General features: G+C 37.8%; 1 protein-coding gene across 1 annotated transcript in view; it reads right to left on the reverse strand.

The window, feature by feature from the left end:
• Positions 1–16,172, reverse strand: part of gpc5a (glypican 5a) — a 168,334-nt gene that overhangs the window by 145,534 nt on the left and 6,628 nt on the right. The window contains exon 2 of the mRNA XM_084397194.1: positions 14,573–14,734. Coding sequence (XP_084253320.1) covers positions 14,573–14,734 — 162 coding nt within the window. The remainder of the gene's footprint in view (positions 1–14,572; positions 14,735–16,172) is intronic.

Below are 16,172 nucleotides of genomic sequence, written 5' to 3' on the forward strand. Positions count from 1 at the left end.
AGCTAGTGAGCTTAACAAAGAAATAATTACAATAATAATCTTACACCAGTCTGGACCGATTTCAATTCCATGATGGTTTTAGATGGGTAATGCTGGTCTGTTACTGGAATAAGCTTGTTTAACTAGTGATCATTACTTGGCCAGACGGATGACCAGCTAAAACCCATCATGAAACATCAAGTTGGATTTACATTTCGGAAGTGTCAAAACAAGCATGTTAACCTTATCTAATGCACAACTAAGAATGCATCGTTTGTCTGATGCATTATTTTATTTACGACTTCCATTGTGTATCATTGTGTGTGTGCATGTTAAGCATAAATTCAAGCATGCCATATAAACAGCAGTATTTAAAAAATGTAAAAAATAGAATAAATGCACACTGTAGGAACAGATAATGTCCAGGCAGAAAAATTACCAGTGCCTTTCCCATTAAGTGTACGGATAATGGGAGTCTGTCATCAGCCGGCTTATAGTTATACAATGTCTGAAACAGAATTTAAAAAACGCCCACGATCCGGTGATGTGCAGGGAAACGTCACTACTGAAATAAAGGCTTGAAATAATGAAACATACAGCCTTACGCCAGCGGTGCTCCCGCTCTCCTGAATGATGTTCTGGTGAGAAACACGTGAATAGAAGATGTTATCTCTCCTTTTTAAACCCCTTACATCCTTAGAGGACAATAGCCCAGCTCTGTCGACAGCACAATCTGTTTAGCATGTGAACTTCAAAGCTTCGTCGTGAGATGCTGGACATTTGTTCTGTGCATTAAGCCGATGGCACCGTATCGTTAATGTGCGGCGTGATAAAGTGTGTACTGTATTTGTAAACAGGTCTACCCTGAAGTCATAAAAAGGCAGCGCAAGGCTGATTTAGTCCGATATAACCCAAGTCTTGTTCAAGAGCCAGAGCAAAGGCTTACAGGTTCAAAGAGAATCTTGATAAATGATTAAAAAGACTCAAACTCCTTACAGCTTTGAGGGGTATTACAGCTCCCAGATGGCGCCGGGGCAACAATGGAAAAGAGGAATGCTCGGCCGGTGGCCAATGAAGCACGAGGCTATGCCTTAAGGTTTCTTTAATTATCATTGGCTATCCTATTTATGTAGTCATTCATACCTTGTCTTTAAAACATTTGACCTCTTATGCAAGTCCAAATTTGTATATCTCACTGTGAATTGTGAAAAAAAAGAAAAAAAAAAAGTTTTCTAGGATGCAAAATGCCATCATTGTTATAAGTAGACCAAGTCCATGTTTCTACTTTCCTGAGGAACCTAGCAGGAACCTATAGGAGGCTGAAATTTGGATAAGTTAATCTTAGGGTGACCCTTTCAAACTGTGTAAAGTATCATTAGGCTATTCTGAAAATCATTTGGAATTTGCTCTGATTAAAAAAAAATTATATAATTTTTTTTTTTAATATATATATATATTATAAAATATATTTTAGAAATTACAAGTTTATTTCATTGTTTCATTGATAAAGTTTCATTGATAAAACTGTTGGAATTGAGAACAAAATATATTACAGGTTAAACTCCTGATTTAAAAAAAGCTAGAAAATGCTGAAATGTCAACATCTACAACTGAAAATGTACCAAAATATTTAAAAATACTGTGTGTATATATATATCATTTTATTCATCTTTTAAAAAAATAATATTGAATCATATTAAAAAATATATATATTATGAACATTTCACGGGCAAAAACAAATCAGGGCTTAAAAATCTGTGGAGCAAAACGCAGGAATGTTTAGACAATCCGAATATCAACACAGGACAGGTTAGGAAGGACCCAGAGCTCCACTGTAATTGCCCAGTAATATCCATCTGTCACTCAGGGCCGGATGCTCTAATGGTATACGACAGCAATTATGTCGTTATATCTTCAATATGCCCACGACCTGGAGGAAGCTTCTGAGTAATAGAGCCAGAGACGGAGAGAACGAGAGAGAGAGAGAGAAGGTCAACGCGAGGAGAACGTTTTATACATAATCATACCAATGCAAAAAAAGACAATAACACCAAGAGAAAGGTAAATTTCACCCACAAAAGAGCCCAAAGGCAAAGTATATGAGTTTAAAATGACATGAGGGTGAGTAAATGATGACTCTGAACGAGCAATGACCTTATATAATCACGATAAAACACCCATTTAAAATGCTATAGCCGGGGAGACGTGTCATAAAGTGAACAACTCTGTGAGCAATAATAGACCTAAAATGATGGTTTCTCTCTCTTTAAAGAGACACGCACACATTTTATAGCAAACCACAAAATAGTCTGGGAAACCCCAGAACCTGAGGAGGATAAAACAAGGGAGGACTTGATCAATGAGAATCCATTTAGCCAAAAGGAGACGAAGAATGAAGATGAAAGCAGCAGGTTCTTCAGTTTGTCCTGTCTGATCACTTCTTCAATGAACAGCCTCTTGAAGTGCTTAATACAATTCAACCAACGCTAGCGTGCCTAACGGCTATGAGCGCTTCACTGACCTCAGCTTGCATGCAAATGCATCTTTAATGCATAAAAACTAAGAACGTTTTATTTCAACTTTCTCAGACTTCATTTCACTGGCTAATATAAAAAGGCAAAGCATCATGGACGTTTTAAGAACGTACGCCAGGGCAGAACTTCCCTCTCATGGCAGTCTTTACTCTAAAATAAACATTCAAATAGCACTTGGAAGGAGACAGCAGAGCGAAGTTCATCAGGGGCAATCTTGAGAAAATAAGAAAAACAGGCCAGGGAGAGATGCAGAAAGAGCCTTTAACTAAAAAGTAGCAATGCAACAAACCAAAACAACATGTGTCAGTAGTATCTCCATTATCAAGCTACTTTTGTAGCAAGATGACACTAATTCATGATGTGACTCTACTGAAACATTCTCTTTCTCAAGCAGTGTTTAAAAGTCAGATTCATTTAAATTAATCAGTTCAACAATTTGGTTGAAATATATATATATTTTTTTTTAATCAATGCACTAAAATCCTGGTGTTTCAACCCTATGTTTTCAAGTTATATAAAGAGTTGCATCACTACCGTATACACAACTGTTCAAAAGATCAGGGGAAATATTTTTACTGCTTTTGAAAAAAAGTCTCTTCTGCTCACCAAGGCTGCATTTATTTGATCAAAAATACAGTAAAAAACATCAAAATTGTGAAATATTATTATAACTTAAAATAACTGTTTTCTATTTGAATATATGTTAAGCTGTAATTTATTCCTGTGATCAAAGCTGAATTTTCAGCATCATTACTCCAGTCGTCAGTGTCACATGATCCTTCAGAAATCATTCTAATATGATTTTTGCTGCTGAAGAAACATTTCTGATTATTATCAGTGTTGAAAAAAGTTGTGAGGCATCATATTTTTGTGGAATTTTTTCTTTTTTTCTTTCTTTTTTCAGGATTCTGATGAATAAAAAGCTGAAACAGAAATATTTTGTAACATTATACATGTCTTTAATGTCACTTTTTGATCAATTTAATGTCTCCTTTCTGAATAAAAGCATTAATTTCATTAAAAAGTTTAAATTAAAAATAAAAATTCTTACTGACCCCAAACTTTTGAACTCTCTATGAACCTTTCTCTGATCCAAAAACATCTCCCTCTGAGCCCAATAAAAAAAAAACTGATTTAGGATTTTGAACTTTATTGTTTGTAACTTAAAACTTCAAGAGTTTACATTTTTGTAGAGCAGTGAGAGGGCCATTATTTTCTCATTCGCTGGAATCTCATAGTTGCCCTGCTCTGATCCGAGCAGCTCACATTTCAGACGTGCAACAAGTTTAAATTACTGTCACTGTTTGCAAACAATCAGCTGCGCTGCCAGAGAGTTTGTCTCTTTTGTTTGCCTGTGGTATAATTACGGGGTCATTATGCCAAATGTCTTCGGGGACAAAGAGGAAGGGGTTAGATAGTTGCACAAACCATATCCTGCTTTTGAAGATGCTAAAGCCAGACACATGATTCAGACGTAAAACCACAGGAGTGACACTGTGTTGCTATTTATGCCTGCCGTCCCAGTTGGGAGTTTATTTGAAAGCGAAATCCTGAAGCAGCCACTCATGAACTCATGAAGAGAGAAGAAGGAAGTCCAGAGCGGGAATTCCTGACAGCTTATTACACATGGGAAAGAGAGTCACAGATGAGATCTCTTTGACATCTCAAATGTTTTCCCAGAGAGTCATTTCATTTTATTTCTGTAATGATTTAAATAAGACACAATTGAGAACTTGTATAACTCTCTCTGTCTAATATAATGTTCTATGTCAAAGTACAAGATGCTAAACTCCACGTTTTCTTTCTCTCTCGGTGTCTGTCTGTCTCTCTCTTTCTTTCTCTCAATGGAAAAGAATGCTGTCTTTGCTGAAACCTGTCATTTACTGCACGCCGGCTGAAAACAGTCTGGACTCCTTCACCCCATTTGTGTCTATGGGCTCTAAATCTATGGAAAAGCTTTTATTTCAACACACTGACACAGACAGGAATACACATACACATAAAACTCAGCCTGACAGTATCTCTTACAGTTTTATATGCCAATCCAAGACCACCATAGCAACAAACTAGTAACATCTCGAACACACAGGAAACTGTCAGCAATCACACAGCGATACCCTAGCAACCACCAAGAGCACCCTAGTAACTGTATACAACACAACTGTCTTGCAATGCCTTAGCAATATCAAAACTTCTTGAAACCACCTTAGCAGCATCATAGCTACCACCCAAAACTCCCTAGTAACACCCAAGCAACCACCCATAACACCCTACAAAAACTTCCCTAGCAACACCTTAGCAACACCCAGGAACATGTCTAGCAATTGCATAGTTACTAGTGTTCTGGATGCGTTTAGGCTGTGCAAAGTTTTTTGTGTTTAAGTTGCAGCAACCACCCAGAACTTCTTGAAACTAACTAGCATCACCTTAATAATATCATAGCAAGCACCATCAACTCCCTAGCAACACACAAGAAACCACCCAGAACACCCTTGAAAACCTCCATAGCAACACCTTAGCAACACCCAGGAAACTGTCTAGCAAGTGCATTAAAATTCCCTAGCTGACAACCACCCCGAACGCTCTAGCAACTATGCACAAACCTTTGCACTTTCCTGACAATGCCCTAGCAAACATCCAGAGCACTAGTAACTGCATAGCAACACCCCTAAAAAAAATCCCTAGCAACACCAAAGCAACCACCCAAAACACTAGAAAACCTCCCTAGCAACACTTGAGCAACACACAGGAAACTGTCTAGCAATTGCATAGGTACAAATGTTCTAGATGGTTGCTAGGGCATTGTCGGGAAGTGCAAAGGTTGTGTGCTTCGTTGCAGCAACCACCCAGAACTTCTTGAAACCAACTAGCATCGCCTTAGTAACATCATAGCAACCACCATTAACTCTCTAGCAACACCCACGCAATAAACCAGAAAACCCTAGAAATGCCCATGCAACCACTCAGAACACCCTGGGCAACTATGCATAAAACATTTGCAACTGCCAAGCAACACCTTAGCAACCACCCAGAATTTATGTAAACCAGCATCACCTAGCAGAACAGAAACCCCACAAAACTCCCAAGCATCCCCTTTAACAACATCCAACCCAGAACACCCCTAACAACCATCAATCAAGCAACACCTTAGCAATACTGTTGCAATTACTCAGAACATCCTAGCAACCACAACTATGTTTAAATCTGAGGAAAATCTGAATCATTCCACCATGAAAATGTCAGAATATATTCCTGGATCTTAAACTAGAGACTCTCCCAGCAATTAGCAGGCCAGTTATGAAAGAATGAAAGTTTTTTCCCCGGGGGTCAATGCGCGTCAAAAGGCAAGCGCTTCCTCTCCTGCGTTTCACACTTGGGCCTGTGGCGTGGTGGAAGTCTGTCAGCAGAGGTCTGGTCTGTGGTTAAACGGTGGCGGTAATGAGCAAGCCACTCTTAACAACACACTTAAACAGGGGTATTAGAAGGGCCTCTGAAAGGGGTGTGAGCCAAACACACAAACACAAGAGTATTATTAGGGGCCCTCCGAATACAAGTCATGACACACACTGAAAATACTGCTGCGTTCTAGTGGTACACTGATTTATTGCTTTGCTGATGGATCAGTGCTGATAAGAAATGACTGGAAATCTGTCGAAATGAATTGAATAAACAAAAGCATTTATGTCCTCAAGGAATTGTGCTATTAATATCCTTACCTAATATCGTCAGACTTGGTGATTTGCTTTGTACGTAGAACCAGAAGACGCGTACGCTCCCTCTAGGAAGCTAATGCACACATAGTTTGAACATTTCAATGCTGTCAATCATCCTGCTGTCAAATAATGATAATTCATAGCTTTGCTGCAGCATGCTAATGTTAGTGTGCTGATAATCATTTGGGAATCAGTCATCTCATTCTATCCAAACAACTTGACAGTCGAAACAACAAGCATGAGAGGTAAAAGTTTGATCTATGTGCATAAGGGATTACCAAACCGATAATATTTGGACTTTTATTAGACAGGTTGCATTGCTACAGCTACACTAAAGGAAGACATAAAAAAAAAAATAATAATAATGATGATGATATAGAAATATTATATAAAAACAAATTAACTTAAAAATATATAAAAACGTATCACATTAAATTACATTTTAAAATATATTCACATAGGAACACTTTTGAATAACAGTGTATACAAGAGAAAATGAGAAACTAACAATATAATCATAATATGGCTTATCTTTGACAGCATCCACAGTGATGGATCACTTCCTGAGTTACGATGTGTTCATTTTACATTTCCATGAGGACACGTTGTGTTTATAACTCATGCAATTCCATTGAAAAGTAAAAATATTCAGATACGTTCTGCTCAAAGTACTATTTATTGGATGCATTAATATGCACTAGCTTTGCGCCGCTTTAAACTAATTTCATTAATGCTTTACAAAACCATTTGATTTCAATTCAGTTGCATGATAGAGAACAATACGATCTCATCACTCGGACTGGATGTTCTTCCAACCCAGAATATTAATGACAACTCTATTATGTTAATAATGTGAAAAGAGCTCCGATTTCCCAATCAAATTCTGACATCCATGCGCATGCATCTGCTCATTTCCAGTGTTTGTTTACATACCAAATAATTGCAGTTTAAGACCCTTAAGGGCACACAGAATGAGCCAAGTTCAGGTTTCAATATCCAAATGCTAAATTGGGCAAAGCCTACAGGAATTGGGGAATTTTAATAAGGTTGACGGTGAATGGCACTTCATCGGGGCATGAGGGCCACTTGGCCTGGCGCGACCTCAATCTCTGATTCATGAGTTAAAGGAGGCAAAAATGCACCGAAGACCACACAGCAGCGGTAATGGGACAAAAGCATGTCTTTGCCCTCTAACCAGAGTCCTTTACCAGGAAGCCATCTCAAACAGAGACATTTTGTTTTCATTAAGCTGCCTTTGTTACTCGCTCCAGTGACAGGTTCTGATTAGTGAACGGTTGGGTACGGAGAGGTTGGTCTAGGTTCATTTGCCTGAAGCCTACAGTAAATCACCAGCAGGTTCATGAGAGGAATGCTGTGGACTCTTCGTGCAGATGGCGTGACAGTAATTCTCTAAATGCAAGGATGCCACTGGTGTCCTGTTGGGAGAGCAAGAACATGTGCATGGGAAAAGCCATCTAAAATTGCACTGTTTGTACAACAGATATTAAAAAAGTCCCTTAAGACAAACTATGAAGTTAGCTTGAGAAAGCCAGACCAGAAAGTTTGGATAGGTTCATATAGGGCGCTATTTATTATTTATTATTATTATATATTTTTTTCATGTTGCTAGTAGGGCTGGGTGATATGGTCAAAAGTTATCACGATACAATTTTTCATATCAGTCCAGTCGATATTGATAATTATCACGATAAACATCAAATCTTTATTTCTTTCAAGTTTAAAGGCAGATTTTTTGCTCCTGAGTGAAAGTTGTAGAAACCAGACAGTTAATTGTGGTTTTATCATCAGAACATGACAAACACTTGCCAAACAGGTGAACATTTCACAAATGTATATTACATGTTTTCTCTTTACATGTTAAAATTGCACAGCTTGAGTTTTCAGTAGCAGTAGCTTGAGTTAGGATGCAGATGCATTTTAACAAAAAACAGGAACATCTGTAAAAAATAAATACAAAAATGTAAGTTACACTTTATTTGAAGGTGTTATTGTTACAGAATAATTATAGATTTAAGTACTGAGTAATATTAAGCAACTACATGTACTTACTATAGGGTTAGGGTAGGATTAGGATTTGGTTGAGGGTTAGTTGCATGTAATTATGCATAATTTACTGTTATTATAAGTATATGTAACAAAGGACACTGTAAAATAAAGTGTTACCAAAATGTAACCTAATTTTTAAAGGGTAAAATTTTATAGGGTAAAATTTGGTACCTCACTACCATGGTAAAAAGTAACTAGCCTCCACTTTTGTTGGAGCAAGATGGCGGGGTATACCTTACTAGAACTTCTATACTTCTATACTATACTTCTAGAAAATGAAGATCAAAGAATGTGCATTAGGTGTGTTTTGCTTTTTAAAGTTTTTTTATTCATTTATGAAGCCATTGTAAACTTTATTGTGACATATTATATTGCTATATAACAATGCTATTATATTTTGTGCAGGGAATTAACTTATTTTGTTGTAAATAAAAAATAAAAAAACTGACAGTGTCACTGCTAAATGCCTATAAGTATTGTGTTATTCTGCCATGTTTCTCCCAAAATCGTACAGATCGGGGTTCAAAGAAAATCCAGAGCTTCCCACTCGTATTTACGATATATTACTTTGGTTAAAAATAGTAAACGCATGAGATGCCAGAACGATGCTATAATCACAATTTCTGTAGTGAGTTAAAATGCGGTTGTCACTCCTGAAACTTTAGGTAGGGTGGCCAAAATGTCAGATAGAGAAATTCCGATCACATCCTCCATAGTCTCCAGGGAAAGTCAATCTGTGACATAAATGTTCTAAACTGAGCCCATCACAGCGTACACTACCACCCATGTGGCATTGTATCTTCCTGCTATTGAGAACAATCAGTCAAAAAGTCCCCGAAAATGCGTACGGCCACATAAGCATGGAAGGCACGGAGGGACGTTCAATCCTGCCAAGATGACTTCCTGAATCACAAAGAGGATTTAAGGGACCGCAATGCAAGTTAACCAGGAGACATTCGGAAATACAAGTCATGCATATAACGTGTTTCATGGGCTCAAAGCGGCCTGTGACGGTTGAATAAATTGACAGGCTTTGCATCTTTCATCCTATTGTCCAAGTGCCACAGATGCACAATTTAAAAGGAAAGCTTTTTTTTGTTTTTTATATACATTTTGGTTTAATGTAAAGTTCTTTACAAGCAGTTGCAATCTGTCAAATGTATAAATCCAGAATTATAATGTATACATATCATGAAGGATTCATGCATGGTGTTTAACACGTGAAAAATTCCTAACCAAATGTATGAACCCTATGTATAAAAAACACTACATTGCTGCCTTACACCACTAATTAAACACAACTGAGAGCTCGATTTAGTCTTGAGCCGAAAGAACAACATCTGAATTATAACATTTTGGGGTAGTTTCATTGTTGGAGACGTTCCTTTGTCTCTCCATATTTGCACAATAGGCAATTATCTGTACGCTTTGACTCTGTTTTGTTGTTTTGTGATGGTTTAATTTTATTCACTGTGAGGTTGATGAATCATGGCCTTGTCTCCATCTGTATCAAATAAAAATGCATAATTGCTGGGTTTGTGTCTAACAAATGGGCACTTTAGTCCTTCCTTTCAACTCGTCCACCCCAGTGTGACATGAACACTGACTGTATGAGTTATTTGTGATTAAATTAAGCTGGGTCTGGGGTCTGTCGACTGCAAGTTGACCTATCTTGTCCTTGACCTTGTCATTAGCATTACGGCATGCAGATATCAGCCTCCGCTTTGAATATCACTGTGAAATATTGAGAGGGAGTTTAAATAAGTCACACTTTAAATATAAATTGATTTCATTTAGGATTATTATTTGTTGCATTGGTGCATGACTTTTCATGTAATTTGTTATCAGTGCATGATTTGCAGAACTGAATTATTACTGGTGGTGGCTAAGGCAAATATTATGACTGCTGCTCAGATAAGTGTCACAATACAGACATAAATAATACCTTAAAAGGAAGCTATTATGCTTTTTTTTTTACATTTTCAACTTTCTTTAGTGTGTAATGTTGTTGTTGAGCATGAAAAATATCTGTAAAGTCCCTCCAGCGGGAGTTATTCTCTATATCAGTGTCACTGTTTCTGAACTCCCTGAAACGCCTCCATTGTAGTCCAGGAACGAACACGTCACAATATTCCTCATTTAAATAATTCACACATTTAAAGAACCTTTTGTTCAAAAGAAAAGTTCAATGGTTGTTAAAGGTTTGTCATGGAACCATGTCAATAAAGAACCTTTATTTTTAAGAGTGTACAGAGATAGAAAACGAATGTGCAAGTCAGCTCAGATTGTTTGCTAATGTAAGAATATGAGCATTGTGAATAGTTCACATTGGGATCTCTTACTTTTGATTGCATATCTGAGTTGAGCATGAGGCATTGCTGAGATCTCGACATGTGGACTTTTTCGCAAGGTAAACAACTTCTCTCTGAACAAACAAAGTCTCTGTGCAATCTTTGATTTCTAAGAAGGGGGGAAATTAGATAAAAAAAAACTCTCATTTTCCAATGGGTACTAAGGGAATTCAAAACATGTTACAAAACCACAAAACATCAATAACTGTGTAAAAAAAAAAGTCCATAACTCCCAAAATGATGATTCACACTTTTCCATGTGATTTGCTTTGAGTCAAACTGAACAAGCCAGAGGCTGCTTCTTCACAAATTCTGGCAATTTCTCTCACTCAACTTTAAAAAATATGCCTACTCGAATACTCTTTCAACAAGTGGCTTCCAGGTATTTTGCTCACTCAACAGTGCAATTTCGCTCTCACTAGTGAGGCACTCTTAAGAAAAACATCTTGCCCTCTTATCTCAGCCTCCGTCTCGAAACAGATTGCTGTTTTCGGCATCACCTGCCGAATGCATCAGCTCTCCACTGAAGCAGAGCTCACTTTGATGTCATTTGGCAATGCAGGGAAAGCAAAAAAAATAAAAATACGGTGAAAATGAAAGTGGAAAATGTCTACCCGACGGCCTTTTCAACAAGCAACCTTCAGCCGACTGAGAGGCCGCGACTCCAGCTCCACAGGAGTGTGTTTGTCTTTAACCTCGACTCGTAAAGGGTCTCCGCATTGGCCGCACAATGTGCAAATACCCCCACTGTGAGAGACGCCGGTCAACTCTCTTTCACTCCGAGAGAGGTTTGCCATCGTTCCATGGCAACCACAACTATTAATCTTACCAGATTGGAATAAACCACCATCCTAAGACCTGCAACTTTTAGCCAGTAATTCAAAAGACGATAAATAACAACCACACGAAGAATCTGCACGCAATATGACAAATAATCACAAATGCATGAAGAAAATAAGGTTGACAATGAAAATTAAGCACATTTCCACCACCCAGAATTGTAATCCCTGTAATGCGCATTGGTGTTTGTTTTTAGTTTGATTTTGGAGAGGAGAAAATGTGCTCAATTGTCACATGTTTTGCAAGACTTGTTGGTAACAGGTGGGTAATATTAATATCTAACGTACGCAAGGACAAACAGTACACCTTTATAGAGGGAATTTTACACAGCTTCAGTAACAATTGTGCAAACAAACAGCCCTCACTGTTCACACATGACTGCCTGGTTTACAATGGGGAAGTAGAAACAAGTAGAACATAGTCTAAAACGCAAACAAGTCTTGTAGGTAACCGGACCATCACCTTGTGGTTACATTCTCACAGTATCCCATGGTTGAAAAAGACCAATTCCTAGCAATCAACTCTTTCCAACGTCTACACTGAATACATCTCCAACAGAAACTAAAGCTTAATTAGGAAAAGATGCCCATTTGCTTCAAAGACAGAACTATTTGTTTTCCTCAAAAACCAACAGCATCATAATATGAGGTCTGTCTAACCTCATAAAATTGGGAAACCCGCATTTCACTGGACCACCAAAAGCAAAGCAAGTAAAACAAGATGTCACTGTGATTTCTGCAGTGCTGCACTATATTGCACATTCATTGTTTAAAGACGGCAAAACAAATAAAAAAAAAAAACAGGATGGGGGAGGATTTCCAACAAAACCTTTTTGATTGATAACCAATACAATAGTAGTCAATATACACAAAGGCAAATGCGCTGAAGCTGAGAAAAAGGTTTTTGGCTGAATTTTGATTGATTTGATATAAATTTTCAAACCCATCTGTTTCAAACCATGTTTTTTTGTATTACAGTGTTTTCCCTTATAGAATAAAGGAATACACTAAATTGTACAAACATTTCCAATATTAGCCTAATTCGACCAATGGTGAACATTTGAAATTTGGCAATATCAATAGGGTTAATGTTACATTCTGCATCCCTATCTCAAACATTTTGTGTACAGCTGTGTTTCATCCCTTGTTTTCATGCCTGTTCTAAGACAACCAGCGTTCAGTATCATAGGCAAGAGGTAATAGCTAGTTAGACAGCAGGAGGCTGGGACTGGGCCCTGTAATATGGGCCTAATCTCATAAAATGAGTCTTGTGATTAGACACCATCAGGGCTCTCCCCGAGTCTACGCCCAACAAAACGTGCAAAATGTTTTTATGGTAACTGCCACCTGAATACCTTTCTTCCAAATGATGTGATATAACAGGTCTTGCGTTGGGATTTAAAAAAAAAAAGGGGCCCTGAACCACAAGCGAAATAATGCAAGAGGTTTGGTTTAATGATATAGTCTCGATTGTGAGGGAAACTCTCACAGTAATGTTGTCTAGGAAAGTAGGCAGTAAACAGAAGCGTGTCTACACATGCGTCTGAACTGTCAGTCACAACTCAGTAACGCAAGAGAAATGCAAAGACGAAAGTCAAAAGGATAATTTTACATAAAAACATGGGATCAAATTAGGGATGCACGATATATCGGCCACCATATCGGTATCGGCCGATATCGGTTAATTTTTAATGTTATCGTTATCGGCCCAGTAAGAAAATTTGGCAGATATATTAAAGCTGATAAATAATGTATTATTTCCTTCAGCTGAGACTCTTCAGATGCACACTGATGGTTTTGAATTGCTTGAAATATGATTGAAAATACGGTTATGTGCAACATGAGCAGCTCAAGTCTGTCATATCGGCTACATAAAACTATAACGAGAAAATCATAATTGTGTGTTTGGGACATGGCTTTTAATGGTGAGACTTTTGTTTTTGTATCAGGCTCTCAAAAATCATATAAAAATTTGGATTTTAGGTTTATCGGCCAATATATCGGTTATCGGCATTCAAATATAAAGAATCATCGGTTATCGGTATCGGCCAAAATTCTCATATCGCCGCATCCTTAGATGAAATGCACAGCTGTTTGAGAAGTATATCAGTAACCATAGTTAAAAAACATTTTCTGCATTTGCTTTTGCTATATTTATTTGCCTTTTGTAGGCAAGTACAGATTTATAATGATCTCAATTGCATTGGTTATCAATGACAACCTATCAGTATCAGCTGATTAAGATATATTATGAAGCATCACCTCACTCGCTCAAAAACAAAAACCTTTGTGACTCTCAAAGTCAGCATAAAAAGTGACACTTCACTTTTACTGTAATGGAGACTCTTAATCTTCACTCTCCTGGCACATTTGCAGCAATCCAAGAACTCCACGCACTCACAATGAGCCGACCCATCATGAGCTGCTAGCTACACACTGACTGACTAACCACCTTTGTGAAACCTGAGAGAGAGGCTCTGCTGAGAATACGCTGTAGACGACATAGAGAGGTTTTTGTCAGGATCGGTGCATCTTCTTGCATCAGCACTTATGGGTGATTACAGGTTATCCGGGTTTGTCATTTGGTTCAAAATGAAGGATACCCTCCTCCTCCGCAAAGGTGCGTAGGCTCCTATGACCTAACATTATGAAGCTGTGAAGGGTTTCATTAAGGCCTCAAAACAAGCATCTTGGTGTACAGCTCATCAAGGAAGCCATTCATTGAAAAACCTTAAATGAACACTGGAAAACCTGAAATGTACTGAAAAGCAGCAGAATTAAGCCCTTGGAGAGCCACCAGGGAACTAAATCACATATTGTGGGTCTCAGGGAAAAGTATACAGCGGTAATGCTTTACTGTACAACAGTAAAATGTCTGGAATCAAACTGACATCATACCAAACAACAGCACTCGACCCTGCCAAGCATGAAGTGACTCTAAGGTGTAGGATAAACTGTACAACCGATCTTTCGGATTTCTCATAAGCACTAAAGAATAACACACAACATGTGGTGAGAGAATTCAGGAACCGTTTACTGAGAGTTGCAGACAAATAACCAGTGTTAGTCTCTAAAATCAATGCACTGACCTTGAAAAGCAGCCACATTGCGTGAGATGAGGAACTTCAGACTTGAGCTGGATGTCTGGAGAAGGTTCTGGATGTCCCGTCGTGCCGCCACCTGGTAACGCTCCTCCATCTTCTTAGTGCAGCACGTTGCATTTTTTGATAAACAAACCTGGAGGTCTGAACCTGTTGGGATAAACAAACAACGTTTAGGATTGTTAATTATGGTGGTAATGTGCATTTAAGTCGTATGAAATGATCCTTAGATAGTTGGTACTTATGAGGGCAAGCATCTCTAATATTTCTCATATTGGTCATTTTTACAGACAAAAAACTAGCAGCTGTGGTGCCAGGAAAAAATCAGAATTCTTTTTAATATATTTACAGAACAATCTGTAAATTGACTTCCATAGTTTTTTTTTTTTTTTTTTTTTCTACAATGGAAGTCAATGGGGTCCAACAACTGTGACCAACATTCTTTAAAATATCTTCTTTTGTGTCCAACAGAAGAAAGAAACTCATTCAGGTTTGAAACAACTTGAGAGGCAGTAAGTAATGGCCTTTTTTTTTTTTTTTTTGGTGACCTACACTTTAATCCTACCCAATACCTAAACTTAACAACTACCTTACTACGGTAACTATTATTAATCAGTAATTAGGAGTTTATTGAGGCAAAAGTCTTAGTTAATAGTGAGAAATTAAACTTAAGTGTGACCAATTTTGTTTTACTACTTGAACAAATTAATATATATAAATAAATATATATATATATATATATCTTGAGGAGAGGTGTGTAGTTATTTTCCAAAGTGTCATAATTTACACCTGGCTTCATAAAAAATAGAATATAAAAGGGATAAAAATAAATGTCAAAATAAAGAAAAGAGAAGAAATTCTTAGGGTCCATGTAAATTAAAACCAAAATATCACAGACACCTCGACCAGTCTCTGACTATTAGCAACATCATAAGCCGCTTTCCGACCAAGTAGTTCTAGGAACTTAGTTCTAGGAACTGTCCACTTCTAAACAGTTCTAAGAACTACTCTCCCCCAAACTCGGTTTTGCTGTTTGCGTTCGCACTGGCCAAGTGGCCATAGGAACTGGTAAGGGAGTGACGCAAGCACGGTGACTTTTATTTTGACGGAGCGACGGACCTTTATTTTGGCGGCGCTGAGAACGCCAGAGCAAACAATGCTCGCATTCTCTGTGTTTATTAGTTAGCGATCTGTCTAACAGTACTGTTTAATATCTTATTAGATAGAACTGTTATAGAAAGTAGACAGTATATGAAAAAAGGTTATTAGCCTATGCCGTGTGGTTGATGTCCAGTGTTGCTAGCTGGGCAGATAAACATAATCATGTTTGGCTTGGTCCCCTCAAAGTTGCGTTGGATTTTCTCTTCAGCATAAAGGTTTAGAGACCCATCTATCACTGTTTTCCATGTTTGTATAGTTAGTTTATGGAGTAAATATATAGGCTATAATCTGTGTGTTTACATTCTAGCTGTTTTAAAAATGGCGGGTGCTGGTGTTCCGCGTGCGTTCGGTCATCAGCGTACACTAACGTCATGGATAGTTCCTATAGTGCTGGTTTAGACCCTACTCTGAAGTAGGACCCAAATTA

The sequence above is a fragment of the Rutilus rutilus genome, assembly GCF_951802725.1.
Source record: "Rutilus rutilus genome assembly, chromosome: 2".
Lineage (NCBI taxonomy): Eukaryota > Metazoa > Chordata > Actinopteri > Cypriniformes > Leuciscidae > Rutilus > Rutilus rutilus.